Below are 27,894 nucleotides of genomic sequence, written 5' to 3'. Positions count from 1 at the left end.
AATACAATAATAACTAGTATAAAAATTATAAAACATAATGGGTTATAACTAAAAAAAACCGATAATAACTTTGTAGGGGAATAACTTCCTTGGTTCATGAGATAAAAATTTAATTTAAAAAGAAAAAAATAGCATTTTTAGTGGGCAATTTATTTGCATATTAATTTTTTTCAATTAAACCGTTGCGTCTTACATAGTCTAATCGGCACCTAGTTGACTCAGAAAGGCACTGTACAAGAGATTTTTCCGTTTTAGAAAGGCAATACTTTATTCTGTTGTGCAATTTCTCAAGACAATCAGCTTTCCAATTATTCTTATACACTTTTCCTTTAAGTATACTCCAAAAATCCTCAATCGAACAACAGTCAGGGATATTTGCAGAGTTATCTTCTCTTTTGACAAAAATGATCTTTTTCTCATTCATGTAATTTTGTACAGATTTTGCATAATGAGACGATGCCAGATCAGGCCAAAATATGTATTCGCTATCAGAATGATGCTTTTTGACAAACAGAATTAGTTAGTTCTTGATACAATCATTTTTGTAGACTACTTAGTTGATTGGAAAGCCACTTTCTTTGAATATTGGCAAAGATATTCCTTTATCGGAAAAGCAAATCCAAACGAGTAATTTCTTTTCATATTTTGCAGTGGGGTTGAATTTGATACTTGTTGGTGTTTGAGAAACATCATTTGAATAATAAATATCATTTCCATTAATCGAAGAGTGGTTAAATGTTAAGTATGACTCAAGGATTAACAATTTATTGGTAGAAATTTGATACAGCCAACCGCACTTCGTTCGAACTATCTCTATTTGGTCACAACTTCTTAATGGAATCTTCTTCTTCTTCTTTGGCTTAAGGACTTAGTTTTTAATGTTTTGTTGATATATACTTGGGTGCATTTAAATTTTCGAACTGCTTGTGTTTGCTATATACCGTCTTTGTGGTCAAACATTGTTTTAAGTCTTTTGATGTTCCTTTTGTCATTATTTTAGTAAGCCTACTAATTCCATGGACTCTTTGGTGCCCAGAATTATTTTCAGCGCGCCGAATAATGGTATAAATGGTGTTAATAGGAATTTTTTCATCATAAAAGTGATCAACTATAAACTTTTTCCATTAAGCTCTATTTTTCAAATAGAAGCTGTACAAATGTTCTTGACGAGTTTCTTGTTTTATTTTTTATTTTTCTCTGTTGCAATAAATTATTTTAATTTAAAATAAACCAAGTTTTGTAGAGAATTGAAAATGCTACAAACTAGATTAGATTGCAATCATAATTAATATAAAGTATGTTACATAACTTTGTCTTCAAAGTCATTACTGTTTTTTAGTTATAACATGTTATATATATATATATATATATATATATATATATATATATATATATATATATATATATATATATATATATATATATAAACATTAAAAATAATTAACTCATTAAAAATCAAAACATTAAAAACAAGTGAAACATCGAATAGAACAATTTACAATACGACAATGATGAGAACAACCAACAATGTGATAATCAGAAAAATTTCTTCAGTAAAATTTTAAACTCACTTTACACAATACTTGGCTTCTTGGTTTTATAAGTCCATGAGAGGGGAAAACTGAAATGATATTCTAAAATATATAAAGTAAAACTTTTATCAACTAAATAAACAACCCGCAAAACTGCTGAAAATACAAACATCGTGAGTTATCATAAACCATTATGTTTGCACTTCAATTATAATGGTTATAAACTATTTCAAAACTTAATATTTATTACTGCATATTACATAAAACTATTTAATTACTAACCATTATTGTCTCAACAACACAAAAATGTTCCTAAAGCTTATTTATTATTATCTATTTATTAAAAAGTACTTATTATAAAAAAAAAAACAAAAAAAAAACAAACAGCAACTGACTAATACCATGCAAAAACAAAAACAAACAAACAAAAAACGATTGACCAGGCAAAAGTAATTTACTAATTAAAACAGAGTAATAACCTGGTTCACTTTCCAGTTAAAAAAGACATCATCACTTTCTGAAATGCTGGTCAAAAATACTAGCCGACTAGACTCACAAAATAAAGGTATGTTACCAAAATCTAGAATATCTGTTGATATTCTCACCAACTAAAACAAAAAATAAATCAGAAAAATTTATAAAATCAATTGAATGAGAAAAATTAGAAAGCTAAAAATGTTAGAATATTTAAAATATAAATAAAATATTTTTTTTTATATTTCAAAAAAACAAAAAATTGACCTCATCTGGTAAAGTAATGACTTGATTAGAAAAAAATCTGCGTTTGTCATCATCAGTTGCTTTAGAAAGATCATGATCACACCCCACACCAAAAAATGATATAATTGAACTGCTGCCACCTTGAATATTTAGTGCCACATCAACCTTTAATAAAAAAAAAACTATTTGTATTGAATTTTATTAACTCAGAACTAACTGAATTCTTTGATACTAAAAGAAGTTCAGTGATAAAAAAGTTAAAAAAAATGCATATAGAAAAATGCTCTATAACTAAAATTTTTTTTAAATCAAAAATTGTTTAAAGAATAAATATTTTTTTGTATGAAACAATGAAATTTTACACCTCAGGACACCACAATGACATCTAAGAACACCTACTTAGCTCAATTTTATCATCCTCTAAACACAAACAGACTAAACTTTATAATGAAGCTAGACAAAGCAAAAACTGGTAATAAATAAATTCTCATTTCTTTTTTTAACTGATTTTACTGTTTCCTATTTAGCTTCCCATAATTTGTAATTGGAAGGCATAGATAAGTAATGTGAGCATAGATAAGTAATGTAGATTGAGAATTTACTCATGTATAAACTCACAAAACCTTTCTTTATTCTATTTAAACTTACATTTGCTTTTGAAAATTGCAAAAACTAAATTTAAATCCATAATTATTGATGATAAGTGTTGTGTTAAATATTAAAAATATCTCATACTTGGTTAGAAGTTATGTTATATATTAAGAGCATCTCATCTTTGGTTAGAAGCTTTTTTATAATAAAAGAATGACTTATGTATGTCTAATTAGAACCAAGAATTATAGTTAAAAAAAAAAGATTAATTATAAATAAGTTTAATAGTTAGTATAAAAAATTAAAAATAAACTCTTTAAACTTTATATTTAGTTTAAAAAAAAGCTCTAGCAAATTTTACTAGGGTTGTAGAAAAATTAGGCATTGTTACTTGTTTTTGACTCTTTGGAGACTTACATTGTAAAGATAATTTATATAAGGATCACTATTATGTTATAAGAGTATTAATAACATAGTATTGATCCTCAATCTGAAACTAACATAAGCCAAGCAATTACTATAAAAAACAATTACTCATAAATCTTTACACCTAAGCCTTAATGTTGCATCAACCCATTCTTACCTTTGCAAAGGTAAGAATGGGTTAATGCTGAATTTTATATTTAATAATTGTATTGACCAATTTTATATCAATAGCAAAAAAAAAAAAATTCAATTCAATAGCAAATTAAAATCAATAGCAAAAAAAAGTAAATTATTTAGATTCAAAATTTTTCAAATACCGAATGTAATAACTTTATAAGAAATGAGATTTATCCACAATTTAAACTCTATATATACATACAAAAACTTTAAATTTATATATGATTGTCTAGATAAAAACAGCAGATAAGAGATTCCAACAAATCTTAATTAGTTGATTAGAGAGGAAAAAGCTAATAAGAGCATTTTACACCAAAACAAACTTCTTATGTAACAAAATATTTTTAACAAACAATTTTGAATTTCAAATGAATTATTTTGAATTATACTAATTTTAATTAAGCTTAGAAAATATATATAAGATTATATTAATTTAGATTAGATTAATAATAAAAGTTTAAAGAACTTTTAATAGTAATTAATAGTATTATATTTAGTAATATAACATTTATAATGTTTTATTACTTTTTTTTGAAAAAATAAAATAAAACATTTAAAAATATTCTAAATGTTATCACTATATATTACTGAACTTCATACTGCTGTTACCCATTTGTGCGCGTTTGACACAGAGTTTTTAGTGTGCTTGGTCTTTTAATATTTCTCTTTATAATTTTGAGCACACGATGAGGTAATCTTAAATCTTTATAATCTGTTAATATCTGCTTAATCAGTAATAAGATCGAAAACTTTTTAACTTTTAACTTCTGTAGTAATGGATAAACCATATGTTATTTTTAAATTAGTGTAGTAACTTTTAAATTTAGTAATTTTATTTAATTCATGCATTTTAATAATAACACAATTCAAGTCCTTTGTCATTTGTATTTAAAGTATATAAATCTGTAACTTTTATTATAAAGTATATTAATCTGTAATTTTTACTTTTTAAAATTAGAAGACGATGATGACTTTAGAAGACGATGCTCTTTTCAAAGGTCAAACTCTTGATAAAGTTGGTGTTTATCTCCAAAACCCTTGCATCTCACACGGTAAACTATATGTTGCATGTTCAAGATCATTTAATACCTTATTTTTGAAAAATTACAGAAAATTTGTTTGCTTTTATTATATTAAAAACCAGGTCGTTTTGATCGTTTGTTTTTTAAAGTTGATAAACATTCATTACGAGGTATGTCATTGAACAAGTATTACAAAAATAAGATTGTATTTGTAAATTTACTAACTTATATATATTTATATTATTTTTATGTGTTATTTATTATGTTTATATGTGTTAAGGTTATATGGGTTTGTAAGTGTGTTAATATATTTTATGTACGAAGTGATTCTATGTAACATAGTGTGCTTGTGATGTGTTATAATGTTTTGTGTTTATAGTTTGTAAGTGGTTATTATGTTATTTGCATGGTTTCAAATTATTGTGACTTGACTTAGTTTACAGAAATGTTGAAAAGATATATAATTTTTTAATATCTATAATTTTTTTAATATTTATAGTAAATTTTATTGAAAAAATTTTATTGAAAAAACATATACTTCATTAAATATTTATTTTTTACACAGTTACTTTTTAAGTAAGTTTTGTTGAAAAGATATGTACTCTGTTTCTTTTTGTTAACAATTTGTATTCTGTTAATTAAAAAAAAAAAAATTGTTTTAAAGATATACACTCTTTTCTTTTTTGTTAAAAATTTATGCTTTTGTTGATAAATAAATTTTCTTAAAAAATAGGCTTCCTTTTTAATTTCCCCATTTAAACATTCAAAAGTTTCTATTTTCCTTCCTCAAATATGTTTAACTTAAATTTATTGTTGTTTTTTATAAAGGTAAGTATACAAAGTGTTATAGCATAAGTTTTAGTAACTCTCATTAAATTTTCAGAATTTTTTGTATAGAGAATATTTTCCCCATAATACTATTTAAATGTTTTACACACACACACACACACACACACACACACACACACACACACACACACACACACACACACACACACACACACACACACACACACACACACACACACACACACACACACACACATATACACATAAATACATACACACATTTTAATTTTTCTGCTTTGTATTATTGACCTTTTTTCTTTAGAGTATTAAATATATAAAAAAAAAACTAAAATAGTTCAAGAAGCTTCAATACTTCTGAGTTTCTTCACTTAAAGCAAGTATATGATTTTTTATAAAGGTTTTCTATTATTAGTTTTGTATTTACTTATTTATCATTATTTATTTATTTTTGCATTAAATGCATTTCAAAGTTATAAAAGAGATTTTTAACAGAGGATTACATTTCACTGTTCAACTTGCTTTATTTATGCGTTCTTATCTGTAAAAACTAAGTAATTTTTTTAAATTATTTTTTATTGTTTTTTTGATTAAATACTAATAATATTTTGTCAATAACTATTAATAACTACCTTAAATAACATTACTCAGTTTTAAATATATAACATTACTCAGTTATAAAGATCAATTTATTTATAACTTTAATGTAAGTTCTTTATAGAAATATGTTATCTTTACACATTTACATACTTTATAATGTGTAACTTAAATATGATTAGAATAATTATATTCTCTGTTTTATTTGCTTACACACATTTGAGATAAGTTAAGAAAGAAAAACGAAAAGTTTAATCTTAAAATAAAAGTTCAACTTTTATTATATTAAGCATCATCTTTACACACTCCTTTGATGCTTAGTTATGTCTGATAATTTACAGAGGTGTGAAAATTATTAGACTCGACTAGGTTTTTTTCAACAAAAATAGTTTTTATATTCTAAAATTTATTGAACAATTTAAAGTTACATTAATACTTTGTATGCATGCCTTTAGCCTTTAGCAACTTGGTAACAATACATAAGCTTGGTGGGTTGTCAACACTGCTATAAACATAAAGGTGGTCAATCAGCTGTTGTAAGGAGAATTTTTACTGTAAATACATTCATCAAAATAAAAGCTGAAGGTGAGTTTAATTAAATCATTATGGTTAACAATTAACATATTAATGTTTATTTGCTATAACTTCCGTTTTAAAATGTATAAAAAGTCTGATTACAAATTGTTTTGTTTTTTTCTACAGATTTTGAGGTTATGGGGAGAACCAAAGATCTTTCACCTAGAAAAGTTGCTGTTACTAAAATATTGCTTGAAGAAAAAACGTATTCACAACGAGAAATAGCTTCAAGACTACAAACTTCACAGAAATCTGTAAGCCGTATCATCCGGGCTATTAAAAATGGGCAAGATTACAATTCTGCGTGACAAGGAAATTGCGGATGCAAGTTCAAAGTGAGCCAGAGAACCCAATGCAAACTTATCCATATGGCTAAAGTGAATAGAAGAGCCACTAGTGAAGACTTAAAAAAGTCCTTGGAGAAGTATGGTGTTGATATTTGCAGTTCTACAATTAGGAGAAGGCTTATTAATGCAGGTCTTCCAGCACGTTGACCAAGAAAGAAAGCCAAATTAACAAGGGCAATGGTTAAAAAAAAGGTTAACTGGGCCCATGAGGTTAAATCTCGCTTTGGAAGTGATTGGAGTAAGGTGAGTAACTTAAACATTTCAATAGTTTTTCTTACACATGCTTCTTTAAACAAAAATCTCTACCCTAACACTAACCAAACCATGTTTCTTTTTCTTTCACACTTAACTGTCATTCTGCCAATTCCGGTCAATACTCAGCTGTGTTATTAGAGTCTGTTATATTATCTGATTACAGGCCTGCTCCTCTGATGAATCCATGTTACCACAAAAGTTCAATTGATTGAACAACTTATCAAAATATGGCACCATGATGAGGAAATAAAAAAATAAATGTCCAATTCTTGTTGAAAGCATGCCAAACCGTATAGAAATGTTACTTAAGGCAAAAGACATGCAATGTAACTTTAAATTGTTCAATAAATTCTTTTTAGAATATAAAAACTATTTTTTTTGAAAAAAACCCAGTTGAGTCTAATAATTTTCACACCTCTGTAGTAAGTGAAATCATTAAACTTTGTCAAAATGAAAGAAACTAGACTAGGTAAGATGAAGTGAACCAATTCCAAAATGAAAGAGATGAGCTTAGGCTTGCTGAAATAAATCGTCGTCAAAATGAAACTGATGAGCCTAGGTGAGCTGAGATAAATTGTCCTCGAAATGAAAGAGATAAGCCTAGGTGAGCTGAGATAAATTGCTGTAGAAATAAAAGATATCAGGCCAGGTGAGAACTCAGTAAGTATAAATGCATCGCATAGCAAGAAATAATATTGCTATAAAGAGTAACTACCTCAGAGAATTAAACCATATTTTTCAGTATTGTAGTGTGAAGAAGTTTTTGAATAAAACTCAATTTTGTGCTGCCATTCAGAAAAGCTGTATTAGCTCCTCTTTCTCCATATCCACTATTTTTGACTGATTTAATGACAGGAAACCATGTTGATCATCCTGTCAATCAAATTTTTTTTAAACACCTAAGGATTTATAGTTCCTATCTACCTTTTGCTTCCTTTACAGCCAAAATACCTACTCCCCAAAATAATGAAAGTTCTGTTTTAGGGTCTATGGGCAAATTTAATCCAAACAATAATTTCTATATCTTGAAACTTTCACAAAGGAAAAACAGCCTCACAAAGTAAGTTTCTTATTTGTTATCTGTTTAGTCACATTTTTAAGTTTTCAAATAAATAAGTAGTACATAACAAATTAATGTGTATTGAGTGTATTTAATTAATAATTTTGTTTCATTTTTAAGTCGAATTCCTTCTCTTATGACTGATTTTCATAAGTTCCTACATAGTAGAGTTTAAGAAATGTTCCGAATGTTGATTGTATTGAAAAAGCTAAAATGGAGTTTGATAATCTTCATACCATTTACTAAAAGCTATATAATAATGAAACAATGTTTCAATTTAAATTTTTTTAATAAGTATTTTTTATGTTGAATATAACATTTTTTTGTAATTTTTTTTAAAGTTTATATTTTTATTTTATCTCAAGAAAAATATATTTTTTGTTTCTCAAGTAAATTTCTATATTATTTTTCTTTGGAATTATTGTTTTGAATGGATATATCGGCTATTTTTGCTTTGTTTTTTATATTTTCGTAATTTTTTGTATGTGAATAGAAACTACTTATACTTTTATCACCTTTTGTACTAGAAGTTTGCATTTGCATTAAGCATCAATTTTTGGCATAAACAACAGGTTTAATAATTTATTTGCCTAACTCTGCAGTAAAAACAGCTTAACTGAATGAATTTGTTAAGAATTTTTTTACAGAAAAGCTTTTATAAAAAATATCAAACAGATAAAGCTAACTTATTTAAAATAACTAGGTCTCTTTGGCCGGTTTTTCAATTTTCAAATTTGCTTTTTAAATAAATCTTAATGAGAGGGTAAAATATTATTATAGCCTAAGTTTCTAAAAACACCTAAAGAAATGTTACACAACTGTCTTATATGTTAAAGGTACTTTTATTATGTAAAAAAGTATTGAAGTAAATAAGTAAAATTCTAAAGCATAGTAAATTAATTGAACATATTATAAATAAACTTTAAATCGATTAATTTTTTACCGTTTACTATAATAAATTAAAGTATAGAGACCAAATTAAGAACAAGCTTAAAAATAGTTGGGTGTGGAACAGACTTACCACAACCCATATTGTATGGGTCATGACAGCTAGTTTAAATAAAAAACAGATAGCCAGATCCTAACTAACTTACAAAAAGGATTAAACATTTGGCCCAGCATGCAAACCCTTCTAAAGTAAAGCTATATATTATAATTTTGCATAGACACCATAGCTACAAAAACTGCTTTTACACTAAATACAACATGTACATTTAGCACTAACTTACACATGGTTGTCTAAATTTTATATATATATATATATATATATATATATATATATATATATATATATATATATATATATATATACATATATATATATATATATATATATATATATATATATATATATATATATATATATATATATATATATATATATATATACATATACATATATATATATGTGTGTATATATATATATATATATATATATATATATATATATATATATATATATATATATATATATATATATATATATATATATATATATATATATGTATATATATATATATATATATATATATATATATATATATATATATATATATATATATATATATATATGTATATTAGTGAAAAATCACTCAACAAAAATTTTTCTCGTAAATGCAAAGCATTTTAGTGAAGCTGCACCGAGCAGTGAACGCCTTAGGGATGAATAATAAGTTAAAAAGAGTTGAGCAGAGTGAGATAAAAGTACAAAAGGACAGATGTCCAGTGGAAAACAAAGAGCCTCAAAGTAGAAAATTACTAAAAAAATGATAAGTATAATGTTGTAAAAATAAACAATAACAATAAACAATAGTCGAGATACGTAAGTGTAATGTGTAGACAGTATCAGTGATGGAGCAGAATTATTCGTTTTATAAGTAGTTATCATGTGGTCTGTATTATTAGGGTGGTAACCATACATTATCGATTTAAGTGTGTCATGGACGTCTCGAGTACAGTATGGATTTGTGTCCTGTTGTACAGTATGAACACAAGAAGACCTCCAACTCTCGCCCGAGACAGGCATCCCAAAAGAAGTTCCACACTGGGTATACACCAGATGGTATACACCATCTCGTCAAGGTATCCCATTGTGTTATCCCAAAAGGACTATTCTCAGAGTATCCTGTCAGGACGATTGCCACAGACTTCTGAATTGACACTGGGACCCGAGGACACTTAGTGGGGTTCAGTACGACTTGCATACAATTGTAAGTCACTTTTGTTGAAATGAGTGTCGATAAGTGCAGTGCTTTGTTGCAGTATGACGAGGGTCCGTAAGAGTTGTGAACTGTTTTGAGTCTATTAGATGTGTATGTGATGTAGACAGTCAATGCTGTGTACTTGTGTGTCTCTACTGTAATAAAATGTCGTGATGGTATGAGTTGTAAGTATAAAATTGGTTGAAAGTCATTCAAACTGTTGTAACGTAAGTTAGACATGAATACAAGAAGTCCAATAACATGTATTTTAAAATAACAGTCTATTGCAACTAGATAATCTGGAAAATTTAAACAGAATTGCACTAATATAGTAACACAAACTCTTATTTATCTATTCTACAACTAATAATCTTTATATATATATATATTTTACAACTAATAATCTAAGATTATATGGAATTATGCAAAAGTTATAAGAGTAACTGTGAAAATGTCATGTGACTGTTATGTTAACAGGAGTATCTGAAGTGGAGAAGAACTATTTGTTTTATAAAATAGGTAGCAGGTAGCCTCTTGTCAATTAAACAAACTGTATGTATAGTATGGTTGAGATAGTGTTTACTTATTTTCATGGTGACTTGTGTCTTTAGTATGAGCTTATAGTTTTAAAACAATATTAGTGGTTAGAAGCTGGTTATTAAAATTAAGTTATGTGGTATCTAGTAACAATGTGAATTTGTGTTTTTTTATTTCTCATTAGCTTAATAACTCTTTATTAGCATTATTATAGTATTTTAACAGTGTGAGAATGATACATTAACAATAACATGTGTGTTCATTTAGATATAATTTAAGTGTTATTACTTATTTTTTATAGAGGGATGCGTATGGGTGTATGTCACAGAGTTGGAGTAGAATTATTCGTATTTTAAGTTGTTATCAGATGGTGTATGTAACAGAGCTCTAGTAGAATATTTGGAGTGGAATGATTCGTTTTATATATAGTTAGTGTGGTGTGGCTTGAGTTATAGGTATGATAAATATATATAGTAAAAAGATGCAGTGACTATAAAAACAATATTAGATGTAGTACCTTAGTGTATTTGGCAGTAATTATGTATTAAATACCATGTATATTTATAGTAACATTAGACATATTATGTATAGCCTGATATGCACAAGCACATTATGTAGTACTGGACACCTAATGTGAAACTAGGTAGTACTGGGTAGTGGTTATGCATTTTGGCTGTACACATACAACCACTAAATGTATATATATACATACCCTTCTACATATATATATATACCCACTATCATACCTACATATACATAAAAATAGGTATGTATCTGTCTACAAATATATACATAGATACATACATATGCACAAACACTCACTGATAAAAAATAGTTATGTATACATTCATACAAACACATGAGTATATATGTGCTCACGCATGTTTATGCACACACATATACCCCATGGACATACATATATTCCAAGACATCCATAAATTATTTATATGTATTATATACATTACACTGGCTATTTCACACAATTATTGTGTTAAATAGGTGTTAGAGTAATGTTATAATGACTCAGTTTGGGTTAAGTATAACTTTATAGGCATAAATTAGCAAATATAAACTTATTACCTGGTACATATTTAGTTAAATGCAATTGCTCGAAAAAATATGTAGGAGTAACAAAATTACAAATTAAAACAAGAATTCAACAACACCAAAAAAGTTTAAATGATGGCAAACATCATCAGTCAGCAATTGCAACACATAGCAAGTTTTGCTCTGAAAAAATAAATTGGGAGAAAATTAAAACTCTTAAAGTTGAAACAAAAAAATTCGACCGTAAAGTACGAGAAGCACTTGAAATACAGAGGCACCAATGTTTCCCATTGAATGGCGGAATAAATCTTGATAATGGGCAATTTGTTAAAACTAAATTTTGGACTCCATTTTTATATTCTTGCATAACGAAAAAAGAAGCCATTCAACTGCTGACGTCAGTTAAAAAATTTTTTTTATTAAACTGTTTTTTGACGTTCAAAAATTTTGTAATATTTTACGAGCTGATGATGCTGGTATCCATAATCCAGTTAAAATTTCTCAAAATAAATTATTATTTGTATTAAGAGAATTCGTATTGTTTGATGTTTTCTTATTAATATATATATATATATATATATATATATATATATATATATATATATATATATATATATATATATATATATATATATATATATATATATATATATATATATATATATATATATATATATACACTTTAATTAAGATTATGTAAAATTAATGTCATAAAAATATATAATATAAAAATGTTTTATGTATATTTAATAAAAAATACTTGGTATTCTTTAGTTTCTATAGGTGAAAATATCCACAAGGTATCAAATGATTGATGGGGAAATATCTCACCGATTGGTGTTAAGCACTCCAAAATCTTACAGTTATAATTTTCCTAAAATTTAAAAATATTGGAAACTTGATGAAAATTTTGTTACTGTAAAAATATTCAATAAAAATATTAGTTTTCAAACCTCTTGTAGTATATTAAGATTAGAGCAATCAAATGTAAACTTTAATTTGTTGTCTGTAGGGTTATACAAAGTATACATCTGTGCAAGAGGAATTTCACAACTGATAGATGTAGGAGCAAAGGTATGTTTTGATGTTATTAAATGCAATGTATTAACAGAATTATCAAGAGTATTTCCGATCAAGTTTAACTAAACATCAACAGAAATAAAAATATATAATTAAATAAATATATAATCAAATAAGCAAATATATAATTAAACATAAAAACTAAATATTAACATATTATTAAAAATATTATTAAAATATTAGTTTTTGTTTTAATAGCTAAAAATTTTTAACTTTAAGAACAATTAAACTTAAAATATAAAAAAAATAAAAAACTGAAATTAAAACAAGTTAACAAAATAAATAAAAAATGCAAATTTTTTGTACCACAATCTCGCGACCTTGAATAATCTTAAACAACACAGGAATTTTATGAACGCCAATCACTGAATGTCTATTAAATAAAGTAAAATAAAGAAAAAATCATAAAAAAAAAATCTAATTTCAATAATAAAAAAAGGTAAAACAAACTTTTATAACCTTTGTAAAGCAATACTGTAAAAATGACACGTGACACGATTCAAAATTTTAATAAGTGAAAGAAGATATAAGAGCTCTTTAGAACAGAAACTATGAGCTTTTGTAAGTATAGGAAAAAGAGAATTTACAATGATGAAAAAGATGTCTGATAAAAGCTAACTGATAAAACAAGAACAAGACGCCATTGGAAAAGAAAAAACTTGTTTATCAAAAGCAAATTTTTAAAAGTAATTTGAGAGAAAAATATCAATAATCAAAAAAATTTTCCATTTTAGAACCTGTGAAAGAGATCTGTTCTATTTTGTCAAAAATTTTTATTATGTCTAAAGCAATTAAGGTTAGCGCCCAAATATCTGACCAAAAATAAAAAATTGAAAAACCAAAATACCATACAAAAACCCAACAAAGTTTCTTTTTGACTCAATTTATTTTTAGCATATATAAATATGTATTAATTTAATTGCAATGAAGTCATTATGAAAGAATTATTGAATTTTTTTAAAATTTGGATTGGGATTTTTATGGTTTAACTTTTGTAATTATAACTAAAATATAAATAAAATTTTATTTTATGTTGAACAATCCAAAAATAAATAAATTCTGTAAACAGTGTTTTGTATAACAATGAATGCTGCAAATATTTTATATATATTATATATATGCTCTTCTTATGTTATAAATAAATAAATCACTATTGCTCTAAAATAACACTGCCATGTAAGAACCAAGAGTTTTTTAAATTAAATAAAAAAAGAGTTTTTTAAATTAAACAAAAAAACAAATAGTTTTTTCTAATCATGAAAAGCCCCTGCAGCTTTTGAATCTCTGCATTGCAGCTCTTGAAACTTAATCCTATTGTCTCATGATGTCATTGTTAACACTGTCAACAGTAACATCATGAGACAGTAGGATTAAATTGTGATTAATAGTGTTACTGTTAACACTGTTAATTGCAATTTATAATTTAAAAAAATATGTTTATTTAATACTCAATAATTTCAGTTAGAGGATTAGACAAAAGTTAAATAAATCAGCAATTTATTGAAACATAAATTTATTATTATATATAAATGACAGGCCATATTTAATACAAATAAAAAAGTTATGGCAAATCACTTTTTTTTCTCTTCATATCTTTCCCAAGTGCAAATTTGGTCTCAGAATCATAAAACCAAAAAACGAATATGTTAAGTAACAAAATATTTTTAACAAACAATTTTGAATTTCAAATGAATTATTTTGATGTTAAAAGTTCCATTTTAAGCAGATACCAGGGCCCCAATTACTATTGCGAGGTCTGTAATGATTTTTTAAAGACTTTTTTGTTATAGAAAATCTTTTATTGGCTTTGGTCTTTTTTCTAGCTTTTTCTTTGAAGATGTGTCTTGAGCAGTTTTATTCACATCAATGTTGTTGTTGTAGAGTTGCCTGAACATTTTAATTTTATTACACTACCCGCATTGTGCCTCAAATTTTTTAGTGTAAGTGCATTTTTGTGTTTTGCTGCACTTTCCTTTACTTTCGACATGGCTGAAAACAATAAACATTTATTTTAATGTTAAAAGTCCTACTTAATCTTGTATTTTACTGTTGCGATTAATAAAGCTGCTAATGAGATTTTTTTGGTTGTTTATTTAGCATACACCCATACTATAAACATGGACGAAAAAGATAACTATTTGTTAATGTCAAAACCTATTATTTTAATTGTATTTGCAATTAATAGAGCTATAATTTCATTTAAATTTGTGCTCTAATAAATATTCAAAATAACTCACAACACAGAGAAAATAATTTCACACTAAATACGCTAAGTATAAGCTAAGTGTACTAACCAAAGTGTACTAAAAAGTGTATAAATATTTGTAATTTAATTCTAGAAACTCTGTTTCAAAACAGCTGTTTCTCGATTTTGACAAAAAATCAGCTGTTTTACTGTTATTGTTAAACAGTTTTGAAAAAAGTTGAAAGAAAAAAATTAACAATATCCATTATTATTTTTCTAAATACTGCTTTAAATTTAATACATATATATATATATATATATATATATATATATATATATATATATATATATATATATATATATATATATATATATATATATATATATATATATATATATATATATATATATATAAATAAAAACATTACGCTGCATATAAGCTTTTAAAAATGTGTATATAAAAAATACACATTTAACTTTATTATTAATGAATTTAATAATTTAAATCAATTTGTTTCTCTGCACAGCGGCATTGTTTGTCAAGGTTCTTGTTTTAGAGTTATAGAGTTGAAAGAGGGTTATAACTACAATTAAGTAGCCTCCTCGTCTGTAGTGGCTTTCTGGGCCTTGGGGAGGTGAATTAACAACAACAACAACAACAAAAATTATTATAAAAGTGCAAATAAGAATCTAACAGTTTATTATTTTAAAACATCAGTTCCAAATTATTATGTTATCAGTTTCCCCTACAATTGAAAATATATAAATAATGGTGTTTTTTGAACTTTTGTTGATAAAATAGTACGACAGAGATATAAAAGAGTGATCAAACTGCAACAATATCACCATAGAAATACAAAATAGTGTTCCAACTGCTTAATTCTACTTTTTAGTTGCACACACACAAATATACATAAGTATAATACCTAAATTATAAATATACCGGTATGTGAATTTTAAAACTTGAGACTTCTTTGGATAAATTTTGCCACACAGAGGTTCAATGGAAAATATTTTGTTTTTTAATATGAACATCTAAAATAATTAAAATTATGACTTACATTGAATGAAAAATAAAAAGATATGCTGTATATCTACAACAAGTAGTAAAAAAATAATAAACATATTATAGATCATATAAAATTTAAGATCATATAGATATGTATGGACATTGCTGCATGTAGTTAAAACGCCCACCTAAACTGATATTCAAGATTTCTGGGCACAATAAACAAGAGTCACTAATCTAGTAACAAGAGTATAATATTGTGCTTGTCTCAAGAATTTGGGAGGAAAAAACTTTTACTTACCTAATTGATTTTGAACAAAATATTTTTGGCAAATTGTTGAAGACAAATGTTTATTTAAACAGTAAAGTTTGCATTGTTAAAAAATGTATTTATATAATCATTATAAACATATTTTTAATTAAGATTTTTTCATTGAAGTAAAACATTGTTTTACTTCAATGAAAAACTTACATAATTTTTTAAGAATTAGAATGCAATTTCATTTTGTACAAACAATGAATGGAAAGTTTCATGGAAAATGCAAAATTTCAGAATATTGGATAACAATTCTGAGAAAGAAAAAAAAAAAAAACAGAAGTTCAAATGCACTAACTTAGATGCACAGTATGATGTGGAATAACTTCAAAAAGGATTATTGGACAATATCTTTTTTAAAAATGACCAACAAGTTGCAGTTATGTGAATGACATATAATATGATTGAAATTTTTTTATAAACAGAGATAGAGAACAATCCAGAATTGTGGTTCAAACAACAACAACAGCTCACCCATATGTGAGCTCAGGCCTTCTTACGAGATTTCGCTGCGTAGCGAAAACGCGTAACGCATTTTTAAGTAACTCAACTCAGCAAATATATTTTGCATCGTTAGAAGTTATATTGCATCACTAGCGTCTTTTCAAGTACCGCATTGTAATTAAAGTTATTTTATTAACGCATTAAAAATCATACAAACAGTTTGTTTCTTCCTCACTATAACAAAAGTTACAAATAAAATCTAAGTTCTTATTTAAAAGATCATTTTTATTATTTTTTTCAAATATGAACTAAATTTTTTTTGAAAAAAATATTCTTTTTTATGAAACGTAAAATAATGTTTGTTTATTTTCTTATGATTTTACAGTTGGTTTTTGGTTATTTTATCAACTGTTAATAAATTTTTTCTTATTTAATTTGTGAACTCTTTTTAATAGTGTTTTTAAACAATAAAGAGTTTTTTTTTGTTATTTATCAGTTGCCGATAATATATTAGTGATTGTAATTTATTTTCATAAATTAAACGAAGGGCATTAAAACTTTACGTTATTGAATTAACAATAAACAAAATATCTTATTAATAAAATATTAACATCAAAATAAATTATCTAAAAGGAATTTATATATTTAATTCCTTAAGATAAAACTTGAAACACTTTATTTTTTTAACTAATTTTTAACAACAACAAAAAAAATTATGAAACAAACTGTTTCTTTAACAAAAAATCTATTAGTTTACAATTGCGGTTAAATGCTTTTACTTACAACTTTATTTCTTCTGAATAAACGTCACATTAACAACAATCAAAAGATAATTTAAATATTCTAAAAGATAAAAGTTTTTGCGTAGCGCAAAACTGCTGAACGCGTAGGTAAATTACCTTTTCGCAGGCAAAATGCGAGCTGCGTAACGCTTCTTAACAAGGCCTGTGAGCTGTTGTTGTCATGTTGAATTAAACTCTCCTACACAAAATACTTGAATCGAATAATATTGTGTTTTTTTGATTTTAACTGGCCACCTTGTTTGCCCAATTTATTTGCTCCTGATTTTTTTCTTTAAGGCTACCTGAAGGGTAAACTGTATGCCAATATGCCATGAACCATCCAAGAGCCTAAGGCCAATATCCAAAAAGAAGTGAAGGCACTGGAACTTAAAAAACTAAAAAAAGTTATGGAAAATGCTCTGGAAAGAGCATGTCAGATTGAACCAAACAAATAACATCATTTAAAAGATATCATTTTTAAAACATAATGTGAACATATTTCAAAATTATAATCTAAATATTTGTAAATGCCAATGTTAAATCGGGGGAAAGAAAGGGGGTAGCCCCTATATATATATATATATATATATATATATATATATATATATATATATATATATATATATATATATATATATATATATATATATATATATATATATATATATATATAGATTACAGCACTAATTAAAAAAAAACAAGGTACGAAACAAGGGGCTGTCCATAAATGATATCATTTTTCTCAATTTTTTGACCCCCATCCCTGTCAAATTCTGTCAATTTTTGGCCAGCCCCACCTCCCCTTTATATATGGTGTCAGTTTTTGTATCCCCCCAAAAATAACATTAAAAACATGCATAAACACCATTAATTTTTTTCTGGTTAAATCATACATTTATATAGTAGTAGATCTTAGCAAATTATATTATAGAACTCACTCATCATCTTCCCATTGGTTGTTGAAGTGATCTTTGATGGAAACAATAGGTAGTGAATGTTCTCTGCAAACTAAAAGGTTATCTTCCTCTTAAGGTATAATCAGATTGGTTGCATCAACTTCATTTTCATCTAACCATTCAGCAGTTTCCGAATTCTTCTGCAGGGTGACAACTGCCAAAAATTCTGTCTGCCACTTGGCAGCGATGCGACTTGGTCGGATTCTTTTGATAGGAGGGAGTGTTGGATAGAAAGATAAAGCGGAAGAATGGATAGAAATGTGCTTTTTCAGCATAGCTTTTGAGGCAAAGTAGATATTGCACTCTTTACAGATTCTATCAGCTAGACTAGACTAAATTGATGAACAAAACGCATCATACGGAAGAATTGGAAATCCTTTGGCAGGTCGAGGAAGAATACTTTCAATGTTTGATGCGATGAGCATACGCAGGAATGTTGGAAACAACTCTTTAGCTCCTTCTGAGATATCTACTTTTTTGAGACCATTTCTTGTTTGGCTGACCGAGACAGGTGGCAGAAGAAATTGTGCTCTAATTAGAGTAAAGTTAGAGCTTCTTATAGTCTGACAACAAAAATGATTTTCCCATTTCATAATTTGAGTAAAATATTGACTCGAATGAAGATGATGGGCAATCCAACGTTGATCTTGTAATAAAAGGTTTCTTAACTCTAGCTCTGATTGCTCTGGATTAATATACTCTGAAACGGTTGGATAACCGTCAATTTTTATGTCAGACCAATTATCTGCTAAAGCCTGTCCGGCAAACCAAAGTTTTTTTCTTCTAAATCTTCATCTATTGTCCTGCCTGATTTAAAAAGATATATTGGTTATTATAGGTTAAAAATTATCTTATATATTAGGAATTAATTTTTGTCAATGAATATTTGCAATTATCTTGAGAACCAAGATGAGTTCTGTAATGCTCGTGTGGAAGAATCACGCCAGATAATTCTCAACTTAGAGGTGCCATTCGTCACACTGTGTCCTGGAGTGTTCGTCATGGTGAAAAGAGTGCAGAAAATACTCTTCAAGAAATGGTGAATTCCGATTTCAATTACTTTATGGTACCTGGGATTTTTGTCGGGTCTGGAATGAGAGGAAATCTGCTAGGATGTTTTGAGCAGATTTCCTCAATTCTAGCTTTTTACAGTTCTCTAGTTTCCTTCTGATGAGCTTGATCATACTTTTTCTTGGCCAGCTCTTTGGTTAGATGAGCTAGTTTCCTCTTTTTCTTTTTCAAATCATCCCCTTCAGCTTTAGGAATGAATCCACTTCTTTTCCTAGTCTTCAAGGCTTTATCCATATTTGTATTATTGATTTATTAGTATTGTTTACATCGCAATCACAATAATGATTTTGCTCCTGTCAGTGCAAGATGTTAAAATAATTTCTTCAAACTGCTAAGGAGCATTACCATTTTGAATTTGCAATAATGACTTTATGTGTTTGCATTGCATAATGTTTTACAAGCTGCTAGAGAGCAATTAGAATTTTGTATATGAAATAATGACTTTATGTGTTTGCTTTGAAGCTCATTTTATAATCTGCTAGGGAGCAAATAACAATTGTTAATTTTACATACAATTAGTTGATATTTGTAAACAATTAGACTTGCAGTCAAATGGTAATACAATAATAAAACGTTGGTAAATTTTTAATTTATTTAATGTCTCTAGAAAACTTATATTAAATTACCCACAATGCAACTATACTATTTCTATACCACATTGTAGATGTAAATACTTTTAAAATCTGCTTGTACAAATTTATTTTTATTTTTAAATTGACATCATTTTGGTGTCAATGCCCCCCTCCCCATTGTCAATTATTGTCAAACTTTTAGTACCCCCTTCCCCTATATTTACTGACATCATTTATGAATAGCCCCGAAGAAAAACTTGTAACTTTAAATGCTATTGGGTGGACACAGAAAAATCCAGTCAACTTAAACTGAGATTTCTCTTAATCCATAAATGCTTTTTACTTCAATTTTTTTTTATTAAATGTGTTTACATCAATTAGGGTTTCAACTTAATTTTAAAAGGCTTGATGGGCTGTTTGGCAAGAGATTGAATTTTATAGCAGGTTGCCACACAAAGGACTTGGATGCTAATTTTTCTTGTCAAATATATTTAAATTGATCATCGACAGATTTATCTTCGTTCTCATTGTAAAATTGTTGACCAAGAAGTTGTGAAAAATCCGCCTTGCAACATGTCTCATGGTTTTCAATTATGCACATATTTTTATCTGCCATTATTTTAACCAATTTCTTTGCACATCGAATTCCTTAAATTTCACCATTTAGCTTCTCTTAGGTGTATTTTTCTTATGAAATGCTTTAACTCCAGCATTTACTTTTCTGATATAAGAACACGAAAATCTTGAAAAAAAATAAAAAAAATAGAAAGCATTTGTGGTTTTAGAGAAATCTTAATTTAAAGTTGACCAGATTTTTCTGTTTCCACCTGATATATATTATATTTTATTTATAGCAAAACCTTATCTATAAATTACCTCATGTAGTTCATCATCTTCAATTGTACCAGGATCAGCCCATATTTCAATATCTAACTGGAAGTCTGTGGAATATTTTATTATCCTTTTTCAAAAACAAAACAAAATTCATTGCGAAAAAAAAATCACACTATGCAATAAAAATATACTTTATGCAAACATATTAGTACCATTCAACTTCATAGTTTCCTATGTTTTCAAGACTAATACTAATAATGCAATCTTCACTTCCATGCACATTAGATCCAAAATCTAACAGATTTACAGCATGTGTTGTTTTAGGTATTCTTCTTTGTGTGCTAAACAAAAAAGTATATATTATTTTTAAAGGAAAATAAGAGAATATCACTTTTCAATTATATATTATTTAAAAACGACATCGATATTAACTTCAAAAACAGTGAGCATATTGTAACTAGTATTACTGTTTCAAATAAAATTGTAGAGACTTTAAAAATTATTTTTTAAAGTAAAACATAAAACAATTAAAAAAAAGTCACAACACAAAAATCATAAATGCATAAAAAAAAATTAAAAGAAAGACTAACATTAAAAGAAAAGCCTCTTGATCTCATACATACATGGTTAGGCATAGTTACAAGCAGGTAAATTTGATAAAATCAGGGATGCGGAGTCCCAAAAAGGACTCCGGATTTGAAAGTCACAAAAAGATTACTTTATCCTAGTTTTTGGTATCCAGGAGCTCTAAAAATATAAATAACTTTATGGACTACTCATAGGAAAAAATTAAGACTTTGAGGTTAGAGGAACAATTGTTTTTTGAGCCTGGAGTCCTTATGTATAATGGCGGCAAGGACTCCGGGACTCCAGGACTCTGGGCTTAAAAACAATAAGTTTTAATTCATTAAATCTCATGAATTTTTTTATTATAGCAGATAATAAGTCAACAAACATGTTTAGAGCTTCTGGACATTACAGACTTGGAAAAAGTAGAGATATAACACCGAAGTCCTTTTGGGACTTCACATCCCTGTATAAAACATAACAAAAAATTTTTAAGACATCTTAATAACAACCTACTATCATTGTTATCATCTTGGATTGAAAAGTGACTTTTAAACTATAAACAATAAGTCATACTCAATAACTAAATAAAAAGATTTTTTATCAGGAGTGACAACATCTTATGCGAGGCATTACTTAAATGCAGATACTATATAAATATATATTTCTACTCAATAAAAAGATTTTCCTTACACAAAACTGGGAGATCAACTACAATAATAAAATGTTTCTCAACAAACACAAAGTTATCTATATAATCAAAGGTGCAAAACCAGCCAAAACATTAAAAACAATGGCATCAACCTTAACAAAGCTTCAAATTTGACAAACATTGGTCGACCTTATGTAACAAAGTTGACCCTAATGAATATCTCTTTAAGCAGGATTCAAATTAGGTGCCAGACATCTCTGCCCTTTGGACTATTTTTGCAACCGGATAGATGAGGGCAACAAACTATAATTCATTTTGTCAGTAAAAATGGTTGATTGCCCCCTCCAGACAAGTCTCATTACAGTCCAGGGGGCATTGATGTCCGACTTTTACTTCAACTCCTGTCTTTAAGCAACTCTAAGTATTTGATTTATGGTCTCAACCTTATATCTGTTTATTGCGCTTATTGCTTTAGCCACTTTACAATGTGCATTGATAAGTTGTACTTACCTCCATGACAAATAAAACCCAAGATTCAAGTCTTCAAAACGGCCTTCTAGTTTTGCAGTTAGTTTTGATCCTTGTGATGCAACTTACCATGGTATTTTTCCTATTGATGAACATTTTGATGCTGTATGCCTCAAATGAATTTTAAACAAACCAATCCATTCAATCAAACTTAGTCTACACAAGAACAATCATTCTCCTTCCACTTTCAAAAAAAAATCATAAGTAATAACTGAACAAGTAGGTTGACATATGTGCAAAACATTCAAAAGTTACTGTCATTTTTTTCAAAGCAACTTTTTCTATTTTTGAAAAAAATCCAAAAATTTAAGTTTAATATCTTCATAAAATATTATTATTGAATTGGAAAAAAAAAACATTCAAGCAAACCATTATATAATGCAACGCAAATAGTAAAGAATTATTTTGCTGATTTATAAACTTATCCATACTTTTGGTTGCACCATATTTGTAAAATTTACTTACTATAATAAGGTAGGGTAAAAAATACTTATATAAACATTTTTATCAAACCAAAAACTTAAGAATATTGTTTATTATTAGTTAAAAATGAGCCTTTCTTGCTCATTGAAGGTTATATATATATATATATATATATATATATATATATATATATATATATATATATATATATATATATATATATATATATATATATATATATATATATATATATATATATATAAACTCTTATATGTTGTCCGAAAATTTTTTCCATATTTTGTTGACAAAAAGTAAAAGTTAAAATGCAATACCAGAGTTTTTTTTTTTATTAATTGATAGACTGCCTGCCCAAACCAAACCCTCAGTCGATGTAGCAGCACTCCCTTGCGGGTCAGGCTAAAAGATAGTAGATGTAGCAGCACTCTGTTGCGAGTCAGGCTATTTGTCAGTCGATATAGCAGCACTCCCTTGCGAATCAGGCTATAAGATAGTCGATGTAGCAATACTCCGCGCATGATTTACAGTAAAAAAAATAAAAATAAAAACATTTTATTAAAAAAATTAAAAATAAAAACATTTTATTAAAAAGAATAAAAAAAACAAACATTGTTTATATTGTTAAAAACATTCAAAATGTTTTTAAAAACATTCTGGTCAATTAAATTTGCGTTTTTGTGGTTTTTTTAAAAAAGGATTAATTTGTAATTAAATTAATGGTTTTGACTTTCGTCCAACACGCAAATGTTGGACGAAAGTCAAAAGTAATTAAAAGTGACGTATGTGTTGGCGTAAGAATTTTCCTTCCGCTCTTCCCAAAGACAACAAACTATAGATCTCTCTATATATATACATACATATATATATATATATATATATATATATATATATATATATATATATATATATATATATATATATATATATATATATATCAACACCAGATCTGCAAAAATCAACTATGTATTTAAAAACTTATCTACAAAAATATATAAACATATATCTACTTTTTATGTTATATGAAAAAGTTCAATCCTATGACTTGATTACCTTAAAACATCACACTAATTTTTATTAATGCTTATTTCAATAAAAATAACAGTACTAATAAAATTATTAATAAAAATAAATAAAAACAACAATAAAAAAATTAAAACCTTCAAAATTTATAATAGTTCTTTAACTACTTGTCTAGAATTGGTATATAAATTACTCACCAAAAATAAAGATATAATAAATTACCCATCAATAGAAAAGAATTGATCTGAAATAACCAACTTAGAAAAGATTGGTCTAGGTGTGACCCACCTAGAAAAAAATTAGAAAAAAAAAAAAAAAAAAAAATGAAATTCGGATTTTTTGTACTCCTTTTTTAGGGGATCCAGTCAACGGCTGTAAAATATCAGAGTAGTAATAGTGCTATATTGTGCATAAAATTTGTTCTATTAGTGTTTCTAGTGTATATTTTCAAGGCCTTATAAGGAGCCTTTTGTTAAAAATTTGAGTTAGCAAAAATTTTTATGTGTCAACAAATGTACATATTTGTTGTGATATCAGGTTTGATTCAAATCTGAATATTATTATTTTATGTACTTTTGCTATGCACATCTTCAACCAATCACCTTTTTTTTCCTAACTCATTCTCCTTTTTCCCAAAATTGTCTTTTCTTTTGATCAAATCAACCAAACCCTTTTCATTTATACCTCAGCCAATATAATACTCATCACACTGAATGACTTGTCTTTAGTACCACTTACCTTCACTCATTTGTGTTTTTTTTCATGCTATGATCACGCTAAACAAACAGCCAATCTTGAATGTGAACTTTTTCCTGTGACAGCTTGCAGTGGCTTTTTGACCTCCTGTGACAGCTTGAAGTGACCGTTTGACTTCCTGTGATAGCTTGCAATGGATTTTTGACTTCCTGTGACAAATTAAAGTGACTGGTGCAGAGCTAGTAATCATCTTATCTATCACTTATTGAACAGTGTAGTCATATTTTAGTACAACTGTTTTTTCAAATGAGACCCATGTTTAAGTTATTTTTATTTGTTGCATAAATTTTTATTATGTTTTATTGTATAAGATATATTTTTAAAAACAAAATAAATAAATGATTTCCAAAAATTTTTAATTTTACATATTTTTTTATATAGAAAAGAAAATCTTTTTATTAAATATTGTTCCAAGAGATAAATATTCAGCATAAACCATAATTAAAATAATTATTTATAAGAAAAATGTGTTAGAAATATTAATTAAGTAAAAAAAAAGAACAATGCTAAAATGTTTTAAAGTTAGCAAGTATTTCTAAATGTTAAAAATTTCTAAATGTTAAAAAAAAATAATTTTTTCAAACTGTGGCAGATAATTTTTTTAAACTATGGTTTTTGTTTTCCACTTGTTTGTAGCTACTCTACTTCTTAATAAAAATTCTATTTCTTAATAAAAATTATAATAATAAAACTATAAAAATAAATAATTTTTAAATTAAAAACAAACATTTTTCTTATCAAACACATACCTTCAAAAATAATCAAACAAAAGCAAAACTTACCTAAATCGTGACAATGCATTGTACCTCAGTTCTTCTGGTGCAGGATCAGACTGCAGCAAACAGTTGAATCTGAAGGAAAGAAAATGTGTGAAAAATTGAAAATAAAACTCCGATTCTGTGAATGAGAGTTTCAAACTCAATAGGTAAAAATAAAAACTACAAGACCAAGTCAAAAGTAGGACTTGGCCTTGCAGTTCTCAACTCTAAAGCTTGGTACCCCTTAAATCCTACTCTGGGACGCTCTAATCAAAACAAACCAAGCAATTTTCAATCTCTTAATTTACTCAAGTTCTAAATTTCTTAAATATGAATACTTATACCTAGGAAAAATTCAAAAGTATTTAAAACAAAAAAATTAATCTCTGATAAAACATCATTAAAAGATTTTTTCTTACTTCACCTGCGCTAGGTTGAGGACCACTACTGCCATGAAGGCTAAAAATAACTAATGCTATTTTCAACTTACTTGACTATAACTACAGAAGTTTAGTTGTATATGTTAAACAAACAAACAAACAAAAAACAATGAAAAAATAATAAGTAATAACTCAACAAGTAGGTTGACATCTGCAAAACATTCAAAAATTACTGTCACTTTTTTGAAAGTAATTAAAACTTTTTCTATTTTTGAAAAAAATCCAAAAATCTGAGTTTAAAAAAAAAACATTCAAGCAAACCATTATATAATGCAACACAAATAGTAAAGAATTATTTTTCTGATTTATAAACAAGGTAGGATAAAAAATACTTATGTAAACATTTTTATCAATTAAAAAACTTAAGAATATTGTTTATTATTAGTTAAAAATGAGCCTTTCTTGCACATTATATGGTTATATATATATATATATATATATATATATATATATATATATATATATATATATATATATATGTATATAATATATATATAAGCGTATAAAATAGGTTGATGATCGTATTTCAAATTTAAAGAATTGAGATAAAACAATTTAAATAAATTTAAAAAAAAAAAAGAGTAGCCTTTTCAACTAAAATGGCTCCCACAGCCTAGGGGTGAACACAGTAAAAATTAAAATAAAGTAAAATAATTATCAAAATAATATAAAATTTATAGTACCTTTCTATTTTAAAAAGTTCTAACAGACACTTTTTACTATAGCTTTGAGCACTACCGCCACCTCGGATATCATTGATTAAGACATTTGGAAACACAGCATGAACAGTTATAGTACATAAAAACTTTGTAAGTTCTGACATAAAAATAAGTAATCAGAATAATACATGTAGAATACTAAATTAATAAACTTTTTTTAAAATACATACCAAAATTATTTGTTCCTTTTAACATATAGTAAAGTTTTGCTTCATACCATCCTTTTCTTTTTGGGCAGATTGAAACTAATAACTTTTTAGTTGATTGTGAGTGTAGCCATAATTCCTCTTGTTCAAGATGAAATACTAAACAAACACAAAAGTAACATTGCACAGCTAAAAAGTAACATAAAATATAAGTACCTCAAAAAATAAATACATAATACACAGTACCATAACACATAGACAGACTTAACTTGATAAAAGACTTAGAACATGGCTTTAACTTTGCCACCAATGACTTGTGACTTGACTTAAAACTCAAGTCAAATTACAAGTTTTATAAGTTTACATTTTGTTTTAACATCCATTATATGTGCTTTGCAATGTTAATGGTAGTAGGAGAGTAAAACAAAAAGATTGAAATTTTTATTTTAATTTTTTAAACTTTTTATTACTAAATTTTTTCTTTATATTTTTAATTATGGTTTTTATCTTTGCTGTTAAATGATACAATGAATTAATTTTTATTAACTTAAATTAAATTTAACTATTTTTCAATTTTTTATCTGGCCAAGCCAATAGCCAGATCAAGTTAAGATTTTGGTATGGACAGTCTAATAATTATTTTAATTGACTGAAGGTTTTGGTTTGGGCAACATAATAATTATTTTAATGGTAATAGTAATCAGTACTTTTTATTATGCAATG

At 26.6% G+C, this 27,894-nt stretch overlaps 1 protein-coding gene across 3 annotated transcripts in view; it reads right to left on the bottom strand.

Annotated features, from left to right (window-relative positions):
- Positions 1-27,894, bottom strand: part of LOC105849501 (cilia- and flagella-associated protein 65) — a 131,337-nt gene that overhangs the window by 21,423 nt on the left and 82,020 nt on the right. For all 3 annotated transcript variants that reach the window (XM_065799616.1, XM_065799615.1, XM_065799617.1), the window contains 12 exons: positions 27,196-27,330; positions 26,990-27,122; positions 25,891-25,959; positions 21,357-21,485; positions 21,187-21,271; positions 16,104-16,195; positions 13,282-13,348; positions 12,849-13,037; positions 12,656-12,769; positions 2,274-2,417; positions 2,012-2,140; positions 1,572-1,634 (listed from right to left, as the gene is read on the bottom strand). In XM_065799616.1, coding sequence (XP_065655688.1) covers positions 1,572-1,634; positions 2,012-2,140; positions 2,274-2,417; positions 12,656-12,769; positions 12,849-13,037; positions 13,282-13,348; positions 16,104-16,195; positions 21,187-21,271; positions 21,357-21,485; positions 25,891-25,959; positions 26,990-27,122; positions 27,196-27,330 — 1,349 coding nt within the window. The remainder of the gene's footprint in view (positions 1-1,571; positions 1,635-2,011; positions 2,141-2,273; positions 2,418-12,655; positions 12,770-12,848; positions 13,038-13,281; positions 13,349-16,103; positions 16,196-21,186; positions 21,272-21,356; positions 21,486-25,890; positions 25,960-26,989; positions 27,123-27,195; positions 27,331-27,894) is intronic.

Source organism: Hydra vulgaris, chromosome 06, assembly GCF_038396675.1.
Source record: "Hydra vulgaris chromosome 06, alternate assembly HydraT2T_AEP".
Lineage (NCBI taxonomy): Eukaryota > Metazoa > Cnidaria > Hydrozoa > Anthoathecata > Hydridae > Hydra > Hydra vulgaris.
The sequence above is the reverse complement of the archived record's forward strand: the minus strand, read 5'-3'. Positions and strand labels throughout refer to the sequence as shown.